At 41.5% G+C, this 26,436-nt stretch overlaps 1 protein-coding gene across 2 annotated transcripts in view; it reads right to left on the reverse strand.

Moving 5' to 3' along the window:
• Positions 1-2,237: 2,237 nt before the first annotated feature.
• LOC141103550 (dimethylaniline monooxygenase [N-oxide-forming] 2-like) overlaps positions 2,238-26,436 on the reverse strand; it is a 129,205-nt gene continuing 105,006 nt past the window's right edge. For both annotated transcript variants that reach the window (XM_073593252.1, XM_073593253.1), the window contains exon 9: positions 2,238-5,104. In XM_073593252.1, coding sequence (XP_073449353.1) covers positions 4,762-5,104 — 343 coding nt within the window. In that variant the 3' untranslated portion in view covers positions 2,238-4,761. The remainder of the gene's footprint in view (positions 5,105-26,436) is intronic.

Below are 26,436 nucleotides of genomic sequence, written 5' to 3' on the forward strand. Positions count from 1 at the left end.
AAAGTGCATTTTATGCATCCAAAAATATAGAAGATATACCAAATCAAATCATTATTCAGCCAAAAAAATAATGTCAAAGCAATAACTCCAAGGCCAATAATAAATAACACGTTATCTGCTCCGATTCCGCAACATGTCTGGTTGATGAACGGCTGTTCAGAAACAAACTTAAAAGCATGAAATGAAAAGCGAGAACTGAAAAGCGCTAAATGAAAAACGCGAAAAGAAAAGCGCAAATCAACACTCACCAAACTTCTACTAACATGAAATTAGCAGAAGGAGCCCAAAGAGTGGCGCTAAAGAGCTGAAAAACCACATAGTACGTCTAGTACATCACTACGTTCGTAATTGTTGGCCAACATTTGTGTGACCGTGTGTATGCAAGACAAGTTTGAGCCAACACCCTTCGGAGAAAATTCCACGGTTTTGTTGGCTATTTCAATGGGTCATGTTTTTCATTCCTGTCCAATTGGTTTTTATAACAGAGAGTGAGCTGCTTCTGTCATAGATATGCACTCATTACTCTGTGCATCCAAAAACTGCTTGTATCAGGCAACCTGAACCTTGAACTGGATGGACAATTTAACCTAAGTTCTGATTTCATTTTGCCAGGCATGGTTGCATTTAATGGAATACTGGTAAGGAAAACTGCAGTGTCCGGACCCCCTCTCAGAAATGAGCAGTTAAACAATTGCTTCTCAGTAGTTTCTGATGAAGTAAGCTCTCTAGGAACAGGCTTTCTGAAGGTGGATCAACCCTAAATGATTTTGCATACCTGTTATTCATTCAGTGTGTAGTATTTTAGAGTCAAATATATTTTTATTGTATTTTACAGAAGAAAAACAACAGTACATGGGTAATGATCAGATGTTCTGTACATTAAGCAATACAGTGTGGCATCCATGTCAAATACAAGTCCGTATGCCCTTTAGTATGGCATGCGAGCGTGCCCGTCCTCCAAACCAAAGGTGGTTAGAACCATAGTGTATTGCATGAAAGATTTATAGAGTATGTGGGATTAGACATCTGAGTAGCAGTCATTCGAACATAGGGAAAGAAGGAGGGGGGAAAGCAGGAGAGAGAAAAAAAAAAGAAGTAGAGAGAGGAAGAGGGGGATAGGTATAGCGAGGGGGAAGGAAGGGTAGGGAGGGTTGAGCAAACCCCCACGTAACAGGCTGGGAAGATACGGTCCGGGGGTGAGTCTGGATTAGCTTTGAGGTGTCAACATCGCCTTTAGGGAGTCAGAATAGTAGAGTAAAATATTCCATCTAGATAAACCAGAGGGTTTTAAATTTGTAGAAGATGTCATTGTCTAGAGCTATCATTTCCTCCATGCACATGATATCATTGACTGCTGAGACCCAGGTGGATAGGGGTGGGGTGGTGGTGGTCTTCCAGAAGAGGGGGATAAGTTGTCTGGCAGCCGACAGAAAGAAGCGTAGCAGGGTACGTTTATGGGAGGCTACGGAGCCAGGGAGCATTGATAATAGTGCTATCGCTGAGGATGGCATCGTTGGTCGATCATATAGACTGCTGTATATGGTGAAGACCTGAGACCAAAAGGCAGAGGCAGTGTGTAGTATTTTAAAAAGACAATACTTCAGTTGCTAATTTGTTGCCTTAAAAATCTGTTACTGCACAGGTGTTCAGGGCCCCAGCAGACAAACTCATTGGTGGTCAGTGTAACGAATGTAGCACAGTCACTGGTGGTTGATTTGAGGAACGTAGCCCCATCAGGGTTGCGAACTGTCAGTAAATGTACAGTTAGTAAAATCTGTAATTATTGCAACTGTCCACTAATATCCATTGCAGACATGCAGTCTGCCTGTCCATAACGGACATTCATGAACAGATGCAAAAATTATGGATTTTACAAACTATATACTGACAGTTGGCAACCCTGAGCCCCATCGTTAATGGTCAGTGTAAGGAATGTAGCACAGTCTCCGGTGGTTGGTGTAAAGAATGTAGCCCCATCATTGATGGTCAGTAGGTGGAATGTAGCCCCAACGCTGGTGTTCAGTGGCACCTACCTTGCAAAGTCCATGTCCTGCACTGCTCCTCATGATGAAGTCACAGCCAACAGTAAGCTGTAACCTGCCCAAATGCTGTAGTTTGGGGAACACTGTTTTAGAGTGACCAGATGAATACTGTATGTACTATAGGTATGTGACATCACTAACGGATGCATTTTTTTTTTCATATTTAAAAGAATAAATGTCAGTTCTTTAAACAAATTTGAACATGTTGTTTTATTATAAATTAATAATATCACAGCATGGAATTACATTTAAAAATAAAATAGAGGTACTTAGACAATGTATAGATTCAGAGTTAAGAGTTATACCTTATCTGAAAGATTCTAAATAATAATTGATATAAGTATAGCAGTATGTAATAACTGTTGTTAAAATGTAATGTATGATGTAATGCAATAAATTACATTAGATCCAGATGACATGAGTTGTACAATTAGTTAAAGTCCAGACAGCTCCCAAACTAAAATATTAAAGCAAGATAAAGTAACATTTCATCAAAACTGATATATAGCTATATATTTTTATAACATTTATGTGTAAATCTCTCTTCTTCGCTCAAGCTAATATTGAGGTTCTATCTAAGCAAGGCATGTTTTATTCATTATTTATTAGTTTTAATACAATATAGAGCTTCTAACTCTCCTAAAGATTTTAATAAACTACAATAACATGTAGATCTGCTATTTTTCCTTTGAGTGCTTAATAACATGTGGAACCTTCTACTTGCTTATCCTTCATATTGTTCTATTATAGTTTTTGCATACTATACTTAAATATAAGCAACGTATATGTTGTCCTTTCAGATTTGAATATCTTTTTTTGTTCATTTTGTTATGCTTTATGGAACAACTATTGATATCCGTTACTTAACAAAACTGAATGCTGTTATATGTATTTATTATTCTTAATTAAAATCAATAAAAACCTTAAAGTTTAAAAAAGAAAAGATAGAATTAAAAAAATATTTTTTTACTGTTAGTACATTTAACACTTATGGGGGGGGGGGGGGGATTTACTAAAACTGGTGCGTACAAAATCTGGTGCAGGTCTGCATTGAATCAGCTTCTAGGATTTATTGTCAAAGCTTAAGTGCTCTAGTTTTAGCAAATCTCCCCCTTAGTCTCGGTTCACACTGGGGCGGCTTCAAAGTCGCCCGACTCTAAAGCTGCCCCGCTCAGCGCGCCTTGCAAAATACTTCTTTAATAGAAGTATGCAATGCAAGGCGCTCCGAAGTTGCCCCAAGTAGTGCAAGAACATTTTTCTAAGACAGATCGACTTCAGTCGCTCTGATTAGAATGGTTCTATTTCACTGAATGGAGCGCAAATTGTAAAGCTGACAAGTCGCCCCAGTGTGAACCGACACTCAGTGTTTTTAAAATAGTCATAATTTGTAATCATTAGGATTCTGTTTCCCAACAGACAACAACCTTATGAAAATGTGGTATAGAATGTTTTAAAAATATCTTCTTGATTAGCCTGTAACTGATGGAATGCTTGAATTGATACACCAATCCCACACTCCCCCTCCACAGCTCTATACTTACTGAGATCCAATGCCCTTGGCCTTTGGGTATTGTTTACATCCAGAGGGCTTACTGCCAACCAGAACCACAGACCATGGGGAACAGAGCTTGGTAAGCATGCATCTGTAGTGGGGGATGGTGGGTTAAATTAAGGCAAAGATGCGAAAAAGAATAAGTGTACTTTGTCTGAAAGAATGAGACTGAAGTTCATAATACACACGCAGTATGCTATCGCATAAAACCGGCATGAAAGTCACAGTATACTTATAAATGAATAAACTATATCATTATCTTTCATAGGTAACCTTGGTGTGCAGTTAAAAATGCAATGTACAGTATACTAACACTTTATATCTGTAATACCCTTTTAAAAAGCCAGTCTGATTTCACAGTACATATAATGTATGCACAGCACTAAAATTGCTATTAATGGAGAAGTATGGTAAAGCTCTTTTGGCCATACTTCTCCTATGGATCACAGGAGTGCTGTTTGTTCTGCACTTCTTTGACCCAGGTACAATAAAGCCTGCTGTCAGCTGATATCACTCGAAAGATCGTGACCATATTGTCAGAATCCACCCAAATACCTGGGCTGGCACCTGGCTCAAACTCTTAGCTGAGAGGCTGAGATAGTCCCTCCCGCCCCCTCCACAGCCCAGCACTCCAGTGAGCATTTTAGTGGAGAGCAGACAGCCACTTTAAAATAAATAAATACTGACAGTCATGTCTCTCTGTGCCGAGGGGAGAACTGAGCAATCAGCAGTGTTTGATTGCTCAGTTCTCTCTGCAGAGCTGGCGGGGGACAGATGCAGCATCCACCTACGTGAGTATAATTGTTTTTTTTTAAGTCCTGAACTTCTCCTAACTTATAGTACATTCTATGTGCACCTCCTATAGCAGTCTCAATGAAGTATGATATTCCAAATAGACAAATTTTTTCTCAGTTTTTAAGTTGGGATTGTATGTGTTCTGACTGATTTATGACATAAATTACTTGCACACGATGTTACCACAAAATAATTTTTTCTTAGTATTTTTATAGTATATACAGTTGGTCAAATTCCACACAAGCTAGTGATTAAATACGGTAATTTCGTTCACACCAAATTGTAGAATTAGCTAAGTGACAGGCTTTGTATATTAAGGGTATTCCCTGATGATTCATTCATTTCGTTGGCATTTTCCACTATCTTGCCATTCTAATTTTTGTACATAGCCAAAGCTAAGAGGAGAGCAAGAATACACAGTGCACACAATCCATAAACTATTGACAATTTCTCTTTGTGGGTCCGAACCACGCGGGTCTTAGTAGGCTTTAGTATGCGATCAAATGTAGTCATAATTTGCTTCCTGGCCATTGGCCATTGCCCTGGTCCTCTCAAACGGTACTGTGCTGGTGTGCATGGTCCAAAGACTACTTTTAACGCTAGAAAAGGATCTGTCACAAGTAGTCCTAGAATATTTGGTTTACAGCCTATTTCTTGGGCTATTTCATCCAGATATTCAATGTAATCCAGCTGAAGACTGTATTCTTTACCAAACCTATAATAAGCAAAAATTTACAAGATCACTGATTATATTTTTACTTTACAGACCATTTAAAGTAACATTAAACCCAGCTGTTAAAAAAAGAAATCTCTCCACTTTTTCTCCTGCCTGCTCATGGAGGCAGCATCCGGAGCCATTAGCTTCTGCTGCTGGCAATCACAGCCTGTGAGGAGAGAGTGGGGATGGCACGGAGTGGAGACACACACATCATGGCTTGGGATTGAGCCCACATTAGTGCCCCCATAGCAAACGGTTTGCTATTGAGGCATTCAGCAGGGGGGAGGAACCAGAGTGCCAACAGGAGATCCCAGGAGAGGGGGATTGGGGGTTGGTTTGTGCAAAACAAATGCAGAAAGTAGGTATCAGATGCTTTGGTATGGCCGTTGCCACCTGTACACATACTTGTTTTTCTGTGAGCATGAAAGCTGTTCACTTTCTAGGTAGTCCTGATCTAGGCTGACCATGTAACTAAAGAGTCACCTTTGTGGGCATTTGCTTAGTGATAAGTCATAAGCCCCTCACTCCCTCCTCCCCCATGCTTTTTTTATAATAACTAGCAGGGGGATCTAACAGGGAATGCGTAATGGAGGCATCATCTCCCTGTAAACAACCCCCCCCCCCCGCATATATTATCTAATACTAGCGATCCTCCCAGAGAACTTTCCCTGCAGACAGGAACAAGCAGGGAAAGATTACGTTATCATTTTAGTACGAGAATAAAATAAGGTATTTAGATATTTCTTTCTTTCTTTCAAATAGGTCCTGTACAAACAATCTGTGCCACCTAACCCTTGTGTTTTTACTTTCCTCCTTATTTTCTATAAACTTGAAATCAGTCGATGTTAACTACGATAATGAAATTACTATGTGGCTGGGTGGTCCTCAATGTAATACAACACCTCATCCCAAAGATCTAATGATAAGGTCAAAGAAGGGGAATATAGGGATTATGACGGTGCCAGGAAAACACGGTACATACCAAGATTTTTAAAAATGAGTAATTTTTATTAGAACATATCATATATAAAAAATAAACACAAAAATTACAGAGTCAAGGTGTGCATAAATACTAAAAGCATATCTGTAGTGAATTTCACCGAGCTAGGCCTCATAGATGTTGCGGCCAATGCAAAGGATAGGTATTTTAGGTATCCGACATGTTTCGCCAGTATTGGCTTATTCAGGGATAAGTTGTTAATACCTAAAACGCTACAGTAGTTCTGTGAAAATGACATAACAATCAGTGAGTATATCGAATAGATGATACATTAAAGAAGATGTCATTTAATTATGTATATATATATATATATATATATGTTTGCGAGCTGACAGTATAGACTGACCTCCACCACCACCCAAAAGGCACCAAGAAAAGTTCCCCACACACCATCGGGCAGGCTAAAGGTCCTCATCCCAAAACAATCACCCCACCAGACATTCTATGGATGGAAATGAGATACCTGCAAGTCACCAGAGGGGGCCTCACACAACTCCAGCACTAAACCTCCAGCCAGGAGCACAATAGGTAGCTGTAGAGGGCAGTAAAAAGGACCTGGCCAATTATGTATCTAGAGAGGTATAAATTATTTACAGTAAGTTCATCTATCATAATATCGCCTTTTTCTAAAAAGGTCATACAAGTTTCAATAGTAGGTAGAAAAAATTCGTTTATGTGGGACTAAAAAGTCTCCAATTAGTGTACTTACAAAATAGTGCTTTTTAAAGTGAATGACAGGACACCGATAAATCCTTACGCTTAGAGAGAAACTCTAAACATCAACAGGAGCAAGATTTGCATGAACAAGAAAAGAGAAAAGAAAGGAGAAAGGCCAGAAAGTGGAGAAACAAGAGAAGAACGAAACGAGGGGAGGGAGGAAAGGGGAAGGAGGGAAAGGGAGAATAAGAAGGGAAAAAGGAAACCCGAACATCCGAGGGAACGGGGACGTCCTCGAGGCACACAGAGGGAGGAGGTGAAAGTGGGCGAGGACAGTCCAGGGATATATATAAACCCCAAAGAAGTGCCTGCACACAAGGCAAGAAAATGGAGGGCATTAGAACGCCGGCATCCCAGGCAAACACACTCGCCAGGGATGTTACAGGACACCGACGCATCAACCACCACTTGACTGGGTAGGTACCAGTATGGACCCTCAGTTGCTTGGGGCTTTAATAGACTTACTTCATGCTTACACTACCTTTTGCTTTCTGGTTTTTTCTTATCTAGTGTTGTCGCTGGCTGCTGGCTCTACCTAGTCCAGCATCTCGCTATATATCTATCCAATGGTAAGTCTGTACTTACCTTGTTTTGTGCTGGTGCAGTTCACTTATGGATCAACCAAAGTGCCTTCTATGATTATGTCTTTTTTCCCCCCTGACAGTCTTACAAGTGGCATATAAACTCTTCTCTTGTTCATGCAAATCTTGCTCCTGTTGATGTTTAGAGTTTCTCTCTAAGCGTAAGGATTTATCGGTGTCCTGTCATTCACTTTAAAAAGCACTATTTTGTAAGTACACTAATTGGAGACTTTTTAGTCCCACATAAACGAATTTTTTCTACCTACTATTGAAACTTGTATGACCTTTTTAGAAAAAGGCGATATTATGATAGATGAACTTACTGTAAATAATTTATACCTCTCTAGATACATAATTGGCCAGGTCCTTTTTACTGCCCTCTACAGCTACCTATTGTGCTCCTGGCTGGAGGTTTAGTGCTGGAGTTGTGTGAGGCCCCCTCTGGTGACTTGCAGGTATCTCATTTCCATCCATAGAATGTCTAGTGGGGTGATTGTTTTGGGATGAGGACCTTTAGCCTGCCCGATGGTGTGTGGGGAACTTTTCTTGGTGCCTTTTGGGTGGTGGTGGAGGTCAGTCTATACTGTCAGCTCGCAAACATATATATATATATATATATATATATATATACATAATTAAATGACATCTTCTTTAATGTATCATCTATTCGATATACTCACTGATTGTTATGTCATTTTCACAGAACTACTGTAGCGTTTTAGGTATTAACAACTTATCCCTGAAGAAGCCAATACTGGCGAAACATGTCGGATACCTAAAATACCTATCCTTTGCATTGGCCGCAACATCTATGAGGCCTAGCTCGGTGAAATTCACTACAGATATGCTTTTAGTATTTATGCACACCTTGACTCTGTAATTTTTGTGTTTATTTTTTATATATGATATGTTCTAATAAAAATTACTCATTTTTAAAAATCTTGGTATGTACCGTGTTTTCCTGGCACCGTCATAATCCCTATATTCCCCTTCTTTTACGATAATGAAATGTTTGAATAGACACAACGTTTCCCACAGATCAAAGAGGAAACTTCAACCTCATACACAAAAATAATAATTCCTGTTTGCAGACTATACAATTTCACTGCCACGTTGTGTTTTTTTTTTCACACTAAAGGGGTAATTTAATAAATCTGACAACTAGATTAACTGTGTTTAAGTCAAACACTCAATCAGGCTAAAGTTAAGGCTTTACATAAATGAATAAAAACTGATCTTTGTAAGCACCCGTCAGTGTTAAATGGTTTGTGTCAACCTCTTAGCTGACACTTTTGCTGGACAGCTTGGTCTGTTAAATGTAGTTGAATAACACATTTACTGACTGGATCACCAGTTTAAAATAAAGGAAAATGACCTGAAAAAGGAAACGAATGCAGCTAAGAGTTGGTAACTGATGACATATCCGTTTTGGTTACATAGTTACATAGTAGGTGAGGTTGAAAAAAGACACAAGTCCATCAAGTTCAACCTATGTGTGTGATTATATGTCAGTATTACATTGTACATCACTGTATGTTGCAGTCGTTCAGGTGCTTATCTAATAGTTTTTTTAAACTATCAATGCCCCCCCCCCCCGCTGAAACCACCACCTGTGGAAGGGAATTCCACATCTTTGCCGCTCTTACAGTAAAGAACCCTCTACGCAGTTAAGGTTAAACCTCTTTTCTTCTAATTTTAATGAGTTACCACGTGTCTTATAAAACGCTCTTCCACAAAAAAGTTTTATCCCTACTGTGGGGTCACCAGTACGGTATTTGTATATTGAAATCATATCCCCTCTCAAGCGTCTCTTCTCCAGAGAGAATAAGTTCAGTGCTCGCAACCTTTCTTCATAACTAATATCCTCCAGACCCTTTATTAGCTTTGTTGCCCTTCTTTGTACTCGCTCCATTTCCAGTACATCCTTCCTAAGGACTGGTGCACAGTTTTATCTCTGGAGTTAATCCCCTTTTTAATGCATGTCGCTATTCTGATTGCTTTGTTAGCAGCAGCTTGGCATTGCATGCCATTGCTGAGCCAATCATCTACTAGGACCCCCAGGTCCTTTTCCATCCTAGATTCCCCCAGAGGTTCACTCCCTAGTGAGTAGATTGTAGTCATATTTTTGCTAACAAAATGCATTATTTTACATTTTTCTACATTAAACCTCATTTGCCATGTAGTTGCTCACCCCATTAATTTGTTCAGATCTGCTTGCAAGGTTTCCACTAAGGATGGGCTGAACCCCCTCCTGGTTCGGTTCGCATCCAGAACATGCGAATGGCCGAAAGTTCGCGCGAACATTCGAACACTGTTAAAGTCTATGGGACTCGAACGTGAGAAATCAAAAGTGCGAATTTTAAAGGCTAATATGCAAGTTATTGTCCTTAAAAGGGTTTGGGGACCCGGGTGCTGCCCCAGGGGACATGTATCAATGGAAAAAAAGTTTTAAAAACTGATGTTTTTTCGGGAGCAGTGATTTTAATGATGCTTAACCACTTCCCGACCGCCGCACGAATATGTACGTCCTAAGTTTGAACGGGGATATCGTTGTTATGGCAGCAACTAGCTGCCATAACCCCGGTATCCCCGTTTTCGTGCGGCGGCCGGCTTTCAGATAAAAGTGGTCCCTGCGGCGGATTCGCCGCGAGATCACTTTTATCGGTGGCGGGAGAGGGGCCCCCCCTCCCGCCGCGATCCGGTGCCCTCCGCCGCTTACTGGAGCCGTCGGTAGCGGCGGAGGCGATCGCGTCCTCTGCCGTGGTGTGTATAGAGACGAGTGAGGCCAAGATGGCGCTCACTCGTCTCCATGACACTGCTCTTAAAGGCATATTTTTTCAAATGTCATTTTTCTAAATGACTTTTTTTTTTTTTTATTGCATTTTAGTGTAAATATGAGATCTGAGGTCTTTTTGACCCCAGATCTCATATTTAAGAGGTCCTGCCATGCTTTTTTCTATTACAAGGGATGTTTACATTCCTTGTAATAGAAATAAAAGTGACACAATTTTTTTTTTTTTTAAAAGTGTAAAAATAAATAAAATATTGTAAAATAAATAATAAAAATTAAAAAAAAAATTTTAAAACCCCCCTGTCCCGACGAGCTCGCGCGCAGAAGCGAACGCATACGCGAGTAGTGCCCGCATATGAAAACGGTGGTCAAACCACACATGTGAGGTATCGCCGCGACCGGTAGAGCGAGAACAATAATTCTAGCCCTAGACCGCCTCTGTAGCGCAAAATATGCAACCTGTAGAATTTTTTAAACGTCGCCTATGGAGATTTTTGAGGGTAAAAGTTTGACGCCATTCCACGAGCGGGCGCAATTTTCAAGCAGGACATGTTGGGTATCAATTTACTCGGCGTAACATTATATTTCACAATATAAAAAAAAATTGGGATAACTTTACTGTTCTTTTATTTTTTTATTCAAAAAAGTGAATTTTTTCCAAAAAAAGTGCGCTTATAAGACCGCTGCGCAAATACGGTGCAAAAAAAAGTATTGCAATGACCGCCATTGTATTCTCTAGGGTGTTAGAAGAAAAACCATATATAATGTTTGGGGGTTCTAAGTAATTTTCTAGCAGAAAAACCTGTTTTAAACATGTAAACACCTAAAATCCAAAACGAGGCTGGTCTTAAAGTGGTTAAAGTGAAAAATAAAAGTGAAATATTCTTTTAAATATCGTACCTGGGGGGTGTCAATAGTATGCATGTAAAGTGGCGCGTGTTTCCCATGCTTAGAACAGTCCCTGCACAAAATGACATTTCTAAAGGAATAAAAGTCATTTAAAACTGCTTGAGGCTTTAACCACTTCAGCCCCGGAAGGATTTACCCCCTTCCTGACCAGAGCACTTTTTACAATTCGGCACTGCGTCGCTTTAACTGCTAATTGCGCGGTCATGCAATGCTGTACCCAAACGAAATTTGCGTCCTTTACTTCCCACAAATAGAGCTTTCTTTTGATGGTATTTGATCACCTCTGCCGTTTTTATTTTTTGCGCTATAAACGGAAAAAGACTGAAAATTTTGAAAAAAAATGATATTTTCTACTTTTTGTTATAAAAAAAATCCAATAAACTAAATTTTAGTCATACATTTAGGCCAAAATGTATTCGGCCACATGTCTTTGGTAAAAAAAATGTCAATAAGCGTATATTTAATGGTTTGCGCAAAAGTTATAGCGTCTACAAACTAGGGTACATTTTCTGGAATTTACACAGCTTTTAGTTTATGACTGCCTATGTCATTTCTTGAGGTGCTAAAATGGCAGGGCAGTACAAACCCCCCCCAAATGACCCCATTTTGGAAAGTAGACACCCCAAGGAAATTGCTGAGAGGCATGTTGAGCCCATTGAATATTTATTTTTTTTGTCCCAAGTGATTGAATAATGACAAAAAAAAAAAAAAAATTTACAAAAAGTTGTCACTAAATGATATATTGCTCACATAGGCCATGGGCTATGTGGAATTGCACCCCAAAATACATTCAGCTGCTTCTCCTGAGTACGGGGATACCACATGTGTGGCACTTTTTGGGAGCCTAGCCGCGTACGGGGCCCCGAAAACCCAGCACCACCTTCAGGATTTCTAAGGGCATACATTTTTGATTTCACTCCTCACTACCTATCACAGTTTTGAAGGCCATAAAATGCCAAGATGGCACAACCCCCCCCAAATGACCCCATTTTGGAAAGTAGACACCCCAAGCTATTTGCTGAGAGGCATGGTGAGTATTTTGCAGCTCTCATTTGTTTTTGAAAATGAAGAAAGACCAGAAAAAAAAATTTTTTTTTTCTTTTTTCAATTTTCAAAACCTTGTGACAAAAAGTGAGGTCTGCAAAATACTCACTATACCTCTCAGCAAATAGCTTGGGGTGTCTACTTTCCAAAATGGGGTCATTTGGGGGGGTTTTGTGCCACCTGGGCTTTCCATGGCCTCCGAAACTGTGATAGGCAGTGAAGAGTGAAATCAAAAATTTACGGCCTTAGAAAGCCTGAAGGCGGTTCTTGGTTTTCGGGGTCCCGTACGCGGCTAGGCTCCCAAAAAGTCCCACACATGTGGTATCCCCGTACTCAGGAGAAGCAACAGAATTTATTTTGGGGTGTAATTTCACAAATCCCCATGGCATGTTTGAGCAATATAACATTTAGTGACAACTTTGTGCAAAAAAAAAAAAAAAAAATTTGTCTCTTTCCCGCAACTTGTGTCACAATATAAAATATTCCATGGACTCGACATGCCTCTCAGCAAATAGCTTGGGGTGTCTACTTTCCAAAATGGGGTCATTTGGGGGGGTTTGAACTGTCCTGGCATTTTATGCACAACATTTAGAAGCTTACGTCACACATCACCCACTCTTCTAACCACTTGAAGACAAAGCCCTTTCTGACACTTTTTGATTACATGAAAAAATTATTTTTTTTTGCAAGAAAATTACTTTGAACCCCCAAACATTATATATTATTTTAAAGCAAATGCCCTACAGATTAAAATGGTGGGTGTTTCATTTTTTTTTTCACACAGTAATTGCGCAGCGATTTTTCAAACGCATTTTTTGTGGAAAAAACACACTTTTTTAAATTTTAATGCACTAAAACACACTATATTGCCCAAATGTTTGATGAAATAAAAAAGATGATCTTAGGCCGAGTACATGGATACCAAACATGACATGCTTTACAATTGCGCACAAATGTGCAGTGGCAACAAAATTAATACATTTTTAAAAGCCTTTAAAAGCCTTTACAGGTTACCACTTTAGATTTACAGAGGAGGTCTACTGCTAAAATTACTGCCCTCGATCTGACCTTCGCGGTGATACCTCACATGCATGGTGCAATTGCTGTTTACATTTGACGCCAGACCGACGCTTGCGTTCGCCTTAGCGCGAGAGCAGGGGGGACAGGGGTGCTTTTTTTTTTTTCTTTATTATTTTTTTGCTTTTTTATCTTATTTTTAAACTGTTCCTTTCATATTTTTTTTTAAATAATTTTTATTGTTATCTCAGGGAATGTAAATATCCCCTATGATAGCAATAGGTAGTGACAGGTACTCTTTTTTGAAAAAATTGGGGTCTATTAGACCCTAGATTTCTCCTCTGCCCTCAAAGCATCTGACCACACCAAGATCGGTGTGATAAAATGCTTTCCCAATTTCCCAATGGCGCTGTTTACATCCGGCGAAATCTAAGTCCTAAAATGCTCGTAGCTTCCGGTTTCTTAGGCCATAGAGATGTTTGGAGCCACTCTGGTCTCTGATCAGCTCTATGGTCAGCTGGCTGAATCACCGGCTGCATTCTCAGGTTCCCTGTTGAGACAGGAGAGCCAGAGAAAAACACAGAAGACGGTGGGGGGGGGCATTCCCTCCCACTGCTTGTAAAAGCAGTCTAGAGGCTAATTAGCCGCTAGGATTGCTTTTACATGAAAGCCGACCGCTGGCTGAAAAGAATGATACCAAGATGATACCTAAACCTGCAGGCATCATTCTGGTATAACCACTCAAAGTCGTGAATGGCGTACCTGAAGACAAAAAAATGGTTAACAATAAAGCACAGTAAACGGTAAAGTATAAAAAATTGCATACCTGAAAAGCAAACATGATAAAACATAATAACAATAAAACATTGCAGAATAGAATACAGTAAAAAAGAGCAGAACACCAGAGAGAGAATAGAGAGAGAGAGAACAATAAAACGACAACTATTTTTTTTTATTTTTGTTTGTGTTTTTTTTTTTTTTTTTTTACACTTTTTTTTTGTAACTGTAACTTTTATAACTGTAACCGGTTCCAGGTTCGGGTCTCTCAAAATGCGATGGCATCTTGGGAGACCCTGTGAAAGTGTGCCTAGTCTGTGCAATGCTGTACCCTACGCTAATACTCAACTAGTGAATGGTAGCGTTCAAAACATTCACCAATGCAAAGACCAGGATTATCAGGACAGGAGGGACAATAATAGCGGGTGTCACGCCTATATCCGCGTTTGCTGCAGACACATCTTTTTTGGGGGGGTTCGTTGGGTAGGGGTACTCGGGAGGACATATAAATGCCTCTCATGCAGCCGACTGCATTTGGTTGGGGATGTGAATGGGGGAAGTACGGGCGCTGCAGAAGTGGTGGGTTCCCAATTAGGATTGGCGAATGCAGCAGGAAGGGCATTATGGGCACGACGGGCCTGTGTTTGTCTTCTTGGTGGCAGCGGGACACTACTTGTGCTTGCCACCTCACCAGCTTGAACTGCACTTATGGGACTCGCCACGTCACCAAGTGTTACTGCAGTGCTGGTTTGACTACGACCGGGGTGTACTAGGCCGCTGGCGCTTGCCAGTTCACCAAAACGCTACAAAAAAAAGTGACAGTGATCGATCGATACTGCACTTGGGTGGGCTGGGCTGGGCCGGGCGGAGGGGCAAAACGCAGGTGCTAGCAGGTATCTGGGCTGATCCCACTAACACTGCGTTTTTGGGAACCCTAAACTGCTGGGGACGCTAGTATAGATCTGATCGGATCAGATATTGATCCGATCAGATACTATACCACTAAGGGAGGTGTACGGTGCGTGCGTGGGTGTTAGTGGTACTGGCGCTAATCTGACGCTGCTTGGGGCTGGTGCTTGCCAGTTCACCAAAATGCTACCAAAAAAACTGTTAACGATCGCAGGGATCAGGCCTGACTCTGCGAACGCTGCAGTTATGCGTTTAGTGTTTTGTAAGTGACAGTGATCGATCGATACTGCACTTGGGTGGGCTGGGCGGAGGGGCAAAACGCAGGTGCTAGCAGGTATCTGGGCTGATCCCACTAACACTGCGTTTTTGGGAACCCTAAACTGCTGGGGACGCTAGTATAGATCTGATCGGATCAGATATTGATGCGTTCAGATACTATACCACTAAGGGAGGTGTACGGTGCGTGTACGGTGCGTGCGTGGGTGTTCGCGGTACTGGCGCTAATCTGACACTGCCTGGGGCGACGCATATCACCGCCGGGCGATCAGGGGGCTAAACCTTTATTCGGTAATAAACGGCGGGTGCCCTGACACTATAAAAAATAAACAAACTAACCAGCGTCACCCGTAACAGTTATACAGTGATCAGTGGTGAAAGGGTTAACTAGGGGGCAATCAAGGGGTTAAAACATTTATTAGGTAGTATATGGGGGTCCCTGTCGCTATAAAACGCTGACAGCGAACCTAAATATTTACGTTCCTAACTAGCGTCACCAGTGACACTAATACAGCGATCAGAAAAATGATCGCTTAGCGACACTGGTGACAGGGGGTGATCAAGGGGTTAAAACTTTATTAGGGGGGGTTAGGGGGGTACCCTAGACCTACAGGGGGGTAATACTAACTGTCCTACCACTGCTAACTGTCACAAACTGACACTATGCAGTAATCAGGAAAAAAACAAAACAAAACAAAAAAACCTGCTTGGTGTCAGTTTGTGACGGGGGGGGGGTGATTGGGGGGGGATCGGGGGTGTTTAGTGTGCCTGGCATGTTCTACTGTGTTGTGTGTGTGTGTTGGTGCACTTACATGTCTTCTCTCCTCGGTGCTGGAACGGAAACTGGCCAGCCGAGGAGAGATGACATCACATCCTCTGCCTCTGTGTACTATACAGAGGCAGGGGATGTTTCTCATTGGCTGGGAGCGATCGCGAGGGGGGGGGCCACGATCGGATGGCCTCCCCCTCATCTCTGATCGCTCCTAGACAAATGCCGACCGCCGCTGGCACCGGGGGGGGGTCCGATCGGACCCCCCGCCCGCGGGAAGGCAATCACGTACCAGGTACGTGATTTTGCCTGCCCGTGCCGCTCTGCTCACGTATATATGCGTGAGGCGGTCGGCAAGTGGTTAATGTAATGTCGGGTCTCAGCAATATGGATGGGAATCAATGAGACAAACGGCATGGGTAGCTCCCCCAGACCATTACCAGGCCCTTTGGGTCTTGTATAGATATTAAGGGGAACCCTGCACTCAAATTAAAAAAAGAAAAGGCGTTGGGCCTCCAGGCCCTATATACTCTGAACAGCAGTATACAGGCGGTGCAAACAAGACAGGGACCGTAGGTTTGTTCTTATGTAGAATCTGTTTGTAATTTGGAACAGGTACATTTTGTAAGTGTAGCTCCAGCCAAAAAATCTATTTTAAAGCTTTTTGGAAAACATAGGGAAGGATTATCACCCCTGTAACATTTGTTTTGCTGTCTGTGAACCTCTTCAGAAGATTTCACCTCACTTTCTGTCCCAATGACAATTGGATTTTGAAAATTTGGGGTTTTTAAGGGAAACAAGGATTGGTGATAAATCAGTGGAGGAGGCACCTTTTTCCCATATCAACTCTTACAGGAGAGAATTTCCCTTCCTAGGGGTAGATTTCCTCTCACTTCCTGTTGTCTCCTTCTGTTTCTAAGTAGGAGCCGTTTGTAAGTTGGATGTTTGAAAGTAGGGGACCGTCTGTATATACTATATGGCCTGCCCTATACACTCTGTGGAAAATTGGGCCTTAGGTATTGGTGGTACCAGAACACTGTAAGCCCTCACAGTTACTGTTGGTGGGCGCAGGAACGGGCCCTGCTGTGAAATACTATAAAAAAGAATTGTAATTACAGTTGGGCCTTAGGCGGTGGTGGCACAACACTGTAAAGCCTCACAGATAATTTTGTTGAGCGCAGGAACAGGCCCTGCTGTGAACTATTAGATCAAATTTGTAATTACACGCCCCTGTTAAACAGGGGCATAAAAATTGGACCTTAGGCAGTGGTGGTGGTGCCACAACACTGCAGCCCCTCACAGATACTCTTGTTGATAGCAGGAACGAGCCCTGCTGTGAAATATTAGATCAAAAATTGTAATTACACACCCCTGTTAAACAGGGGCAGAAAAATTGGGCCCTAGGCAGTGGTGGTGGTGCCACAACACTGCAACCCCTCACAGATACTCTTGTTGAGCATAGGAATGAGCCCTGCTGAAAAATATTACAGCAAAAATTGTAATTACATGCCCCTGTTAAACAGGAGCAGAAAAATTGGGCCTTAGCCACTGGTAGTGGTGCCCAGAACCAAAAATGTTCTTAGAAGCTATCAACATGAACATTGAGGAGGAATAGGATAGTCACTCAGCATAACAGGATAGTCACTCAGCATCAGCATAGGCAGTCTTGAAGGGATCTCACATTCATAAAAAAATTAATCGGTTACATCAGCATCGGTGCTTGGTAGCTGGTGATCCAATTTTTATGAAGGTGAGCCGATCAACCGAGTCGGTGGACAGGTGCACTCTGTGATCAGTTACAAAGCCTCCAGCAGCACTGCATGTGCGTTCTGAAAGAACGCTGGATGCAGGACAGGACAGTAGCTCAATTGCATACTGTTCAAGCTCTGGCCAGTGATCCATCCTCAAGACCCAGTAACCCAGTGGATTTTCCATTGGAAAGGTCTCAATGTCTGATCTTGCCCCTAGGTATTCCTGCACCATGTACAACAGACGCTGGCGATGGTTGCTGGAACTGATCAGACCTTGGGGCTGCGGACTAAAAAATTGTCTGAACGCATTGGTCAGACGGCCACCTTCTCCACCGCTCCTTCTGTGACTGACCGAAGCCTCAGCAACACATTGTCCAGGAGGACTAGGAAATTGCAACCTCCCAGACTCTGGAAATGCATTGCACAAACTTTTCTGCAAGGCCTCACGAAGATGTTTCATCCTCTGCTCCCTCTGCGACGGCTGGAGAAGTTCCGCCACCTTACCCTTGTAACGTGGATCAAGAAGGGTTGCCAGCCAGTACTGATCCCTCTTCTTGATACCACGAATCCAAGGGTCTTTTCGCAGGCTTTGTAAAAAAAAAGTGTAGCGCTTAAAATCATATACTAAGTTCATAACAGGAGAAAGTTCCAAGCATAAGTAAAAGTGGAGCCAATCAGAGCCATCACCACCGAAGTGAAACAAAAGCTTCTATTGGACGAGATCCACCATGGAGGGAACTTCAGAAGGGAATAGAGAAAACCATCATCATCACCCAAACTGACTGACCCTTACCATCAGTGTATGGGTTATACACATGAATTGTTACCAAGTGATGAGAACAATCTTCCTAGAATCAGAAGCGATCCTCTGCTCATACAACCGCAAAACATCCCTCTCCCTCTGGACCGGATGAAAAATCCTAGGAGGCCCTCCTCTCAACAGGATAAGGTGCCAGGTACGTTCCAATGGACGTATGGTAGCTCGAGAGTCATGTGCATGTAGGGAGTATAAAAGGAACGCTCATAGCGCAAAATTCTGAACAAGGGGTATTTATTATAAAAATAGGTAAAAACAAACTCGCATTTCATATGAAATGAGAAGGCAATGTGAAGCAACCAAGATGGCTGCCGTGTCTCCGTCCAACCAAGTCCAGTGTCACTCGTCTCTGACGTCACCCAATGTTTCGTCATCAACATGCGTCTTCAGGGGCATGGTTATGATGCGTTGGGACGTTTATTTATAAGAGCAGAAGGACATGACAGACAATTGGATGCGTTCCATGGTCCGGAAGTGTAGATTTACAGAACCGGAACCAACATATCTCAGAAGACCGTGATTTATAATTAGGAACTTTTAATAAGAAACAAACAGTGATGAAAATCGGATTGTAAATCTCTTATATGTATTCGGCTGACCTAAAGAGGTCGAAATCTAAATAAAACAACAATATGGGTGATTATTAGTTAAAATGTGTAGACTAACTGGTAGTGGTTGTAGGAGGTGGCGGCATCTTGTGGTTGAATAAGAAACTACAATCCAAGTAATGCACATACAAAACTTATAACCGTAGATGAATGAATAATAGTGTTGTGCTAAAGCATAAAAGAACAAAAAAGAGGGTAACTTCCCTCCATAATTCTCCAATGCAAAACCAAAACAAAAAGATAATGATTAAGAATACTATTAATAACAATAAAAAAATGAAAAGGGAGTGGGAAATCTAGCTATTATTAATAAAAGCATTCAGATCCCATTTGATGTTCATTCCGTAGGGAGAATAGGTCCAAGCTTGATATATCCACTTGGTCTCCAATTTAGAGACCCCTCTGACCATATTGCTTCCCCTCCAATGCCCTGAAAATTTGTCAATCCCCAAAAAGTTAGTACCCTTTGGGTTGCAATCATGTTTTAGAGCATAATGCTTAGACAAGCTATGCTTCGGGAACCCTCTTTTGATGTTATCCACATGTTCACTGAGCCTAACGTGTAATTTGCAGATTGTACGTCCTATATATTGCAACCCACAAGGGCACATAATGACGTACACTACATGTTTAGTAGTACACGAGATGAAAGGTTTTATCGCGAAAGATTCATGTTTAGAGGTCGATTTAAACAAATCTGTTTTCCTACTTTTATTGCTATTCAACTTGCAGATTGGACATTTCCTGCATGGAAAGAAGCCTCCCATATTTTGGAAGAAGGACAGCTGCTTAGGTGGATCAACCACATTGGGAGCAATCTGTAGTCCCAATGGGGGGCTCCTCTATAAACCATACGGGGTAGATCAGGCAAATTAGGGCCCAAAACTCTATCACCTTTCAAAACTTTCCAAAGTCTTTGTATTATTTTTTGGACATTATAATACTGATTGGAATATGCAGTGACAAAGGAAAATTTAAAGGAATCATCCTGGACTTTTGGATTGGTAATCAACAGATCATCCCTGTTTTTTTCCATTGCAAAGTCAAACGCCGCATCTAGAACACCTGCAACATATCCTCTATCCAGGAATCGCTTCCTGAGGACTGAGGCTTCAGACACAAAATCTTCACAGTTCGTACAGTTACGCCTCAACCGCAGGAATTGACTCCTGGGTACCGTCTCTAGCCAGGCCTTATGGTAACAACTTTTAATATCAATATAACCATTACAGTCTGTTTCTTTGAAAAATGTGGAAGTTATGATTTTGCCATCAACAACTCTCATTCTAAGGTCAAGAAAATGTATATCGGTAGTACTGGCTTCAAAGGTGAGGAAAATACCCCTATCACTAACATTGATTGGTTTGTATGCACTGTTGTACCCTTGATGCCTGTATTGAATGCGCGCATATTAATGTGCATGTCAATATTTATAGAATTACATTCACTATAATGTTTTTCTTGTATGTGGTTTCTGTCTTTTAGATGTATTATGAAATCATGATTAATAAAGTTGTACCTTTATTCATAACCTTCACCATGTTTACTGCCTCAATCAAAGTCCCAAACTCCCTGTTTCTTAGTATCGCATTAGGGATGGAGGCACACCGCATATGTGCCTCATTTTAAAGTCCCAAATTCCCCCCTTTCTCTTCGCAATAGGGATGGAGGCATGTTTTACAGGGTGAGCAATGTTCCCTTGCCACCCAGTGGTAGGTTTCCCAATCTCGGACTGACCATGCATCATGTCTGGGTCTGGTTCAAAATCCTGAACACAACCATGTGGTGTTCAGGTTTCTGTTCAGCAGTTTTGCAGCTTGACCTGGGTCTGTGTTTTGATTTGTGTCTGGCTGTGAGCCACGGCCGTTGTCTGTCTATTCATGGGAGCTGTGATGCGCTCTGCGCGCTCTTCCCCCCACTGCTTTTCCCTCCGCCCCCTTGGGCGGGCGGATATGCGTGGGGAGATCCTGGCGCACACAGTGCATCTGCGCCACACTTCCCGCTGCACGTGTGATGTCATGGTTGGCATCATCGCGTACAGCGCATGTTATGTCATCTCCGGTCTGGCAGCGGGGAAATATGGGCGTTCCCCGCGGGCGGTGCACGCCGTGTGCATCGGGACGCCCTACCCCTGTCTGCCAAATCCAGCGTGACGCTGGTGGCGGATGGTGCACGTGTGCCCTGGGCGGCTATATATGGCCTCCCCTGATATAGTCCAGACGCCATATTTCTGGATGTCACATCTTGTCTCTACATCTTTCCCAGGACCCAAGGACGCCTTCTCCAGGTTATTACACACCTTTACTCTCAGTATTGTCTGTCCGCCTGGATCAATTGCTTGTTGGTGGATAGACAATATAATATAATGATACCATCTTCATTATTTTTCTAGACTCTTCTTGGCTGCCCTCACTGGCCCACCATCTGGTCCCACCAAGAAGTTCAGTACCTTGTGTCCTGTGTCTCTATTAACAGACTTTTTTTGGGGGGCTTTGTATGTTCGCCCTGTTGGCGTGCGGCCCTAGGCCACCTCAGCTCCCATGATGGGCAAGTTATAGCTTTGGTTCCACACTCACCACATCTCATCGCAGCATTTCCATGTAAGTACGCAGGGTGGGCCTTTTTTGTCCCACCTCCAATATATTACATTACAATCAGACCCATTGATCATACTTCCTTATATTCTGTAGATATCCCAGAAGCACCTGCCCCTGATGAGTGTTCCCAATACATGAAACGCGTCGGGCAACAGGGATGCAGATATATGCACATTTCCACCTCCCAGCATCAATTTCATTCATCATGGTTCTAATGGTTTTATATATTGTCTCTATTTTGTCTCTGCTATGCTGTTCAGTTGATTCATGTACACGTATTTATTCATTTTATGTCATAACCTCTTTATTCAGACCACTATGTGGCGCTTGGTTTGTATGCACTTTTGTACCCTTGATGCCTGTATTGAATGCGCGCATATTAATGTGCATGTCAATATTTATAGAATTACATTCACTATAATGTTTTTCTTGTATGTGGTTTCTGTCTTTTAGATGTATTATGAAATCATGATTAATAAAGTTGTACCTTTGTTCATAACCTTCACCATGTTTACTGCCTCAATCAAAGTCCCAAACTCCCTGTTTCTTAGTTTCGCATTAGGGATGGAGGCACACCGCATATGTGCCTCATTTTAAAGTCCCAAATTCCCCCCTTTCTCTTATCACTAACATTGAGATCAGCAATGAAACTAGACAGGGAATCCAAATCGCCATCCCATAGGAGGAGGATGTCATCTATATATCTTTTCCAGAACACCAGCTCAGCTCTGGGTTCCTGATAGACGACATCCTCCTCCCATTTAGCCATAAACAAATTAGCCATACTAGGGGCGAACTTGGCCCCCATGGCTATGCCCCTATTCTGCAAATAATATGAGCCATTGTGTCAAAAATAATTATGTTGCATGGCATAATCTAACAAATTGATAATAAAGGCTCTTTGTTTAGTATGGAGGGTATCCAACTTCAGAAAATGCTCAACCGCTTCTCTACTATGATTATGTGATATTACAGTATAAAGCGAAGCAACGTCAGCAGTTGCAAAAATGTAAGACTCCTTCCACTGTACATTCTTGAGTGCATTAATAACTTGCATGGAGTCTCTCAGATAAGAAGGAGTCTTAGTGACAAGAGGCTGCAAAAAATGATCCACATATTTGCCCACCCTGGAAGTGACCGAGTCAATACCACTGACAATCAGCCTTCCAGGGGGGCAAACAGGATCTTTATGTACTTTAGGTAAATAGTAAATTACCGGAATCCTTAGGGCTGATGGAATTAAGAAAGCTTTTTGTTTTTTGATATAATGCTATGTTGAAAACCTTCATCCACCAACACAATCAATTCTTTTTTGTATTGGGCAGTTGGGTTACCCTGCAGGGGAACATAGGTATTCCGATCCGAGCGTAATCTAGACATCTCCATGTCATATGCCTCCTTGTACAAAATCACGATACCTCCACCCTTATCTGCAGGGCGTACAATTATGTCAACACGATCTTTGAGTTGTTCTAAACCTTTCTTAAACATGTATTCCCTTCTGTTTTTCTTGATCTGCAGTGCAAGTAAATCCTTATTCACTAGATCTCTAAAAACAGAAACTGCAGGGGCTTGTTGTCCTGGGGGATTAAATAATGAGGCATTTTTTAAATTGGATTGCCTAATGTCTACTGAGACAGCTATATTGAAGCGAAAAGGATTTGCTAAAAAATGGCGCTAGATGTTCATCTTCTGAATACATTTTTGAACGATGATGAAGGTTTCAAATTTGTTCAAGGACTTCGAGGGGGCAAATTTCAATCCATGATTTAGAACATGCTTTTCCTCATTGGAAAGGGTAGCCTTACTTAAATTGAAAAGACCAATATCCCCTATGTGCGCCTCCTTTTTCGCGCGGACCCACCTCCCCCCTCTGGCACCCCTTTTAGGTCTATGCCTCTTTTGTTTGGCTTGACTTTGGGGGAAAAAAATTTCTCTCATATCCTCCCAAAGCTTGTCCATCCCTCCTTGGGTTATTAGACTCTGAGGGGTGATTATGTTGTTGCCACCAATTCCCCTCAAAGTCCTTGAACAAATTTAAACCTTCATTGACGCTCAAAAATGTATTCGGAAGATGAACGTCCAGCGCCATTTTTTAGCGAATCCTTTTCGCTCCAATAGAAATGGAAATGAATTCCCCCTAGTTGGGACTTTAAATGGACCACCAACTCAAAAAATTATAAAAATAAATCTTTAATACAATGAATTAAAATACAAATACACAAGACCACATGTATGAAAGGATGCATGACGTGCTACATGCGTGAAACGCGTCGGGCATCTGGGCATTTATATTGCATGCATTTTTAACACATTGGTTTGTCTCATGTAGCACATGTCGTGCATCCTTTCATACATGTGGTCTTGTGTATTTGTATTTTAATTCATTATATTAAAGATTTATTTTTATAATTTTTTGAGCTGGTGGTCCATTTAAAGTCCCAACTAGGGGGCATTCATTTCCATTTCTATTCCAAGGGATGGGACCACCATACTCTATATGAGATGATGGGAGTCTCTTTCTTATTTTTTCACTCCAATATAGCTGTCTCAGTATACATTAGGCAATCCAATTTAAAAAATGCCTCGTTATTTAATCCCCCAGGACAACAAGCCCCATCAGTTTCTGTTTTTAGAGATCTAGTGAATAAGGATTTACTTGCACTGCAGATCAAGAAAAACAGAAAGGAATACATGTTTAAGAAAGGTTTAGAACAACTCAAAGATCGTGTTGACATAATTGTACGCCCTGCAGATAAAGGTGGAGGTATCATGATTTTGGACAAGGAGGCATATGACACGGAGATGTCTAGATTACTCTCAGATTGGAATACCTATGTTCCCCTGCAGGGGTAACCCAATTGCCCAATACAAAAAAGAATTGATTGTGTTGGTGGATGAGGGTTTTCAACATAGCATTTTATCAAAAAAAGAAAAAGCTTTCTTAATTCTGTTAACCCCAAGGATTCCAGTAATCTACTATTTACCTAAAGTACATAAAGATCCTATTTGCCCCCCTGGAAGGTCGATTGTCAGTGGTATTGACTCGGTTACTTCCAGGGTGGGCAAATATGTAGATCATTTTTTTTGTCACTAAGACTCCTTATCTGAGAGACTCCATGCAAGTGATTAATGCACTCAAGAATGTACAGTGGAAGGTGTCTTACATTTTTGCAACTGCTGACATTGCTTCGCTTTATACTGTAATATCGCATAATCATGGTAGAGTAGCGGTTGAGCATTCTCTGAAGATGGATACCCTCCATACTAAACAAAGAGCCTTTATTCTCAATTTGTTAGATTATGCCATGCAACATAATTATTTTTGGCACAATGGCTCATATTATTTGCAGAATAGGGGCGTAGCCATGGGGGCCAAGTTCGCCCCTAGTATGGCTAATTTGTTTATGGCTAAATGGGAGGAGGATGTCATCTATCAGGAACCCAGAGATGAGCTGGTGTTCTGGAAAAGATATATAGACGACATCCTCCTTCTATGGGATGGAGATTTGGATTTCCTGTCTAGTTTCATTGTTGATCTCAATGTTAATGATAGGGGTATTGTCCTCACCTTTGAAGCCAGTACTATCGATATATACATTTTCTTGACCTTAGAATTAGAGTTGTTGATGGCCAAATCATACCTTCCACATTTTTCAAAGAAACAGACCGTAATGGTTATATTGATATTAAAAGTTGTCACCACAAGGCCTGGCTAGAGTCGGTACCCAGGAGCCAATTCCTGCGATTGAGGCGTAACTGTATGAATTGTGAAGATTTTGTGTCTGAAGCCTCAGTCCTCAGGAAGTGATTCCTGGATAGAGGATATGCTGCAGGTGTTCTAGATGCTGCGTTTGACTTTGCAATGGAAAAAAACCAGAGATGATCTGTTCATTACCAACCCTAAAGTCCAGGATGATTCCTTTAAATTTTCCTTTGTCACTGCATATTCCAATCAGTATTATGATGTCCAGAAAATAATACAAAGACATTGGAAAGTTTTCAAAGGTGATAGAGTTTTGGGTCCTAATTTGCCTGATCTACCCCGTATGGTTTATAGAGGAGCCCCCCATTGGGACTACAGATTGCTCCCAATGTGGTTGATCCACCTAAGCAGGTGTCCTTCTTTCAAAATATAGGAGGCTTCTTTCCATGCAGGAAATGTCCAATCTGCAAGTTGAACAGCAATAAAAGTAGGAAAACAGATTTTTTTTAATCGACCTCTACACATGAATCTTTCGCGATAAAACCTTTCATCACATGCACTACTAAACATGTAGTGTATGCCATTATGTGCCCTTGTGGGTTGCAATATATAGGGCGTACAATCCGCAAATTACACGTTAGGCTCAGTGAACATGTGGATAACATCAACAGAGGGTTCCCGAAGCATAGCTTGTCTAAGCATTATGCTCTAAAACATGATTGCAACCCAAAGGGTACTACCTTTTTGGGGATTGACAAATTTTTCAGGGCATTGGAGGGGAAGCAATATGGTCAGAGGGGTCTCTAAATTGGAGACCAAGTGGATATATCAAGCTCGGACCTATTTTCCCTATGGAATGAACATCAAATGGGATCTGAATGCTTTTATTAATAATAGCTAGATTTCCCATTCCCTTTTCATTTTTTTATTGTTATTAATAGTATTCTTAATCATTGTCTTTTTGTTTTGGTATCGCATTGGAGAATTATGGAGGGACGTTCCCCTCCAGTTTTTGTTCTTTCATGCTTTAGCACAACACTATTATTCATTCATCTTCGGT

This window comes from Aquarana catesbeiana, linkage group LG07 (genome assembly GCF_042186555.1).
Source record: "Aquarana catesbeiana isolate 2022-GZ linkage group LG07, ASM4218655v1, whole genome shotgun sequence".
Classification (NCBI taxonomy): Eukaryota; Metazoa; Chordata; class Amphibia; order Anura; family Ranidae; genus Aquarana; species Aquarana catesbeiana.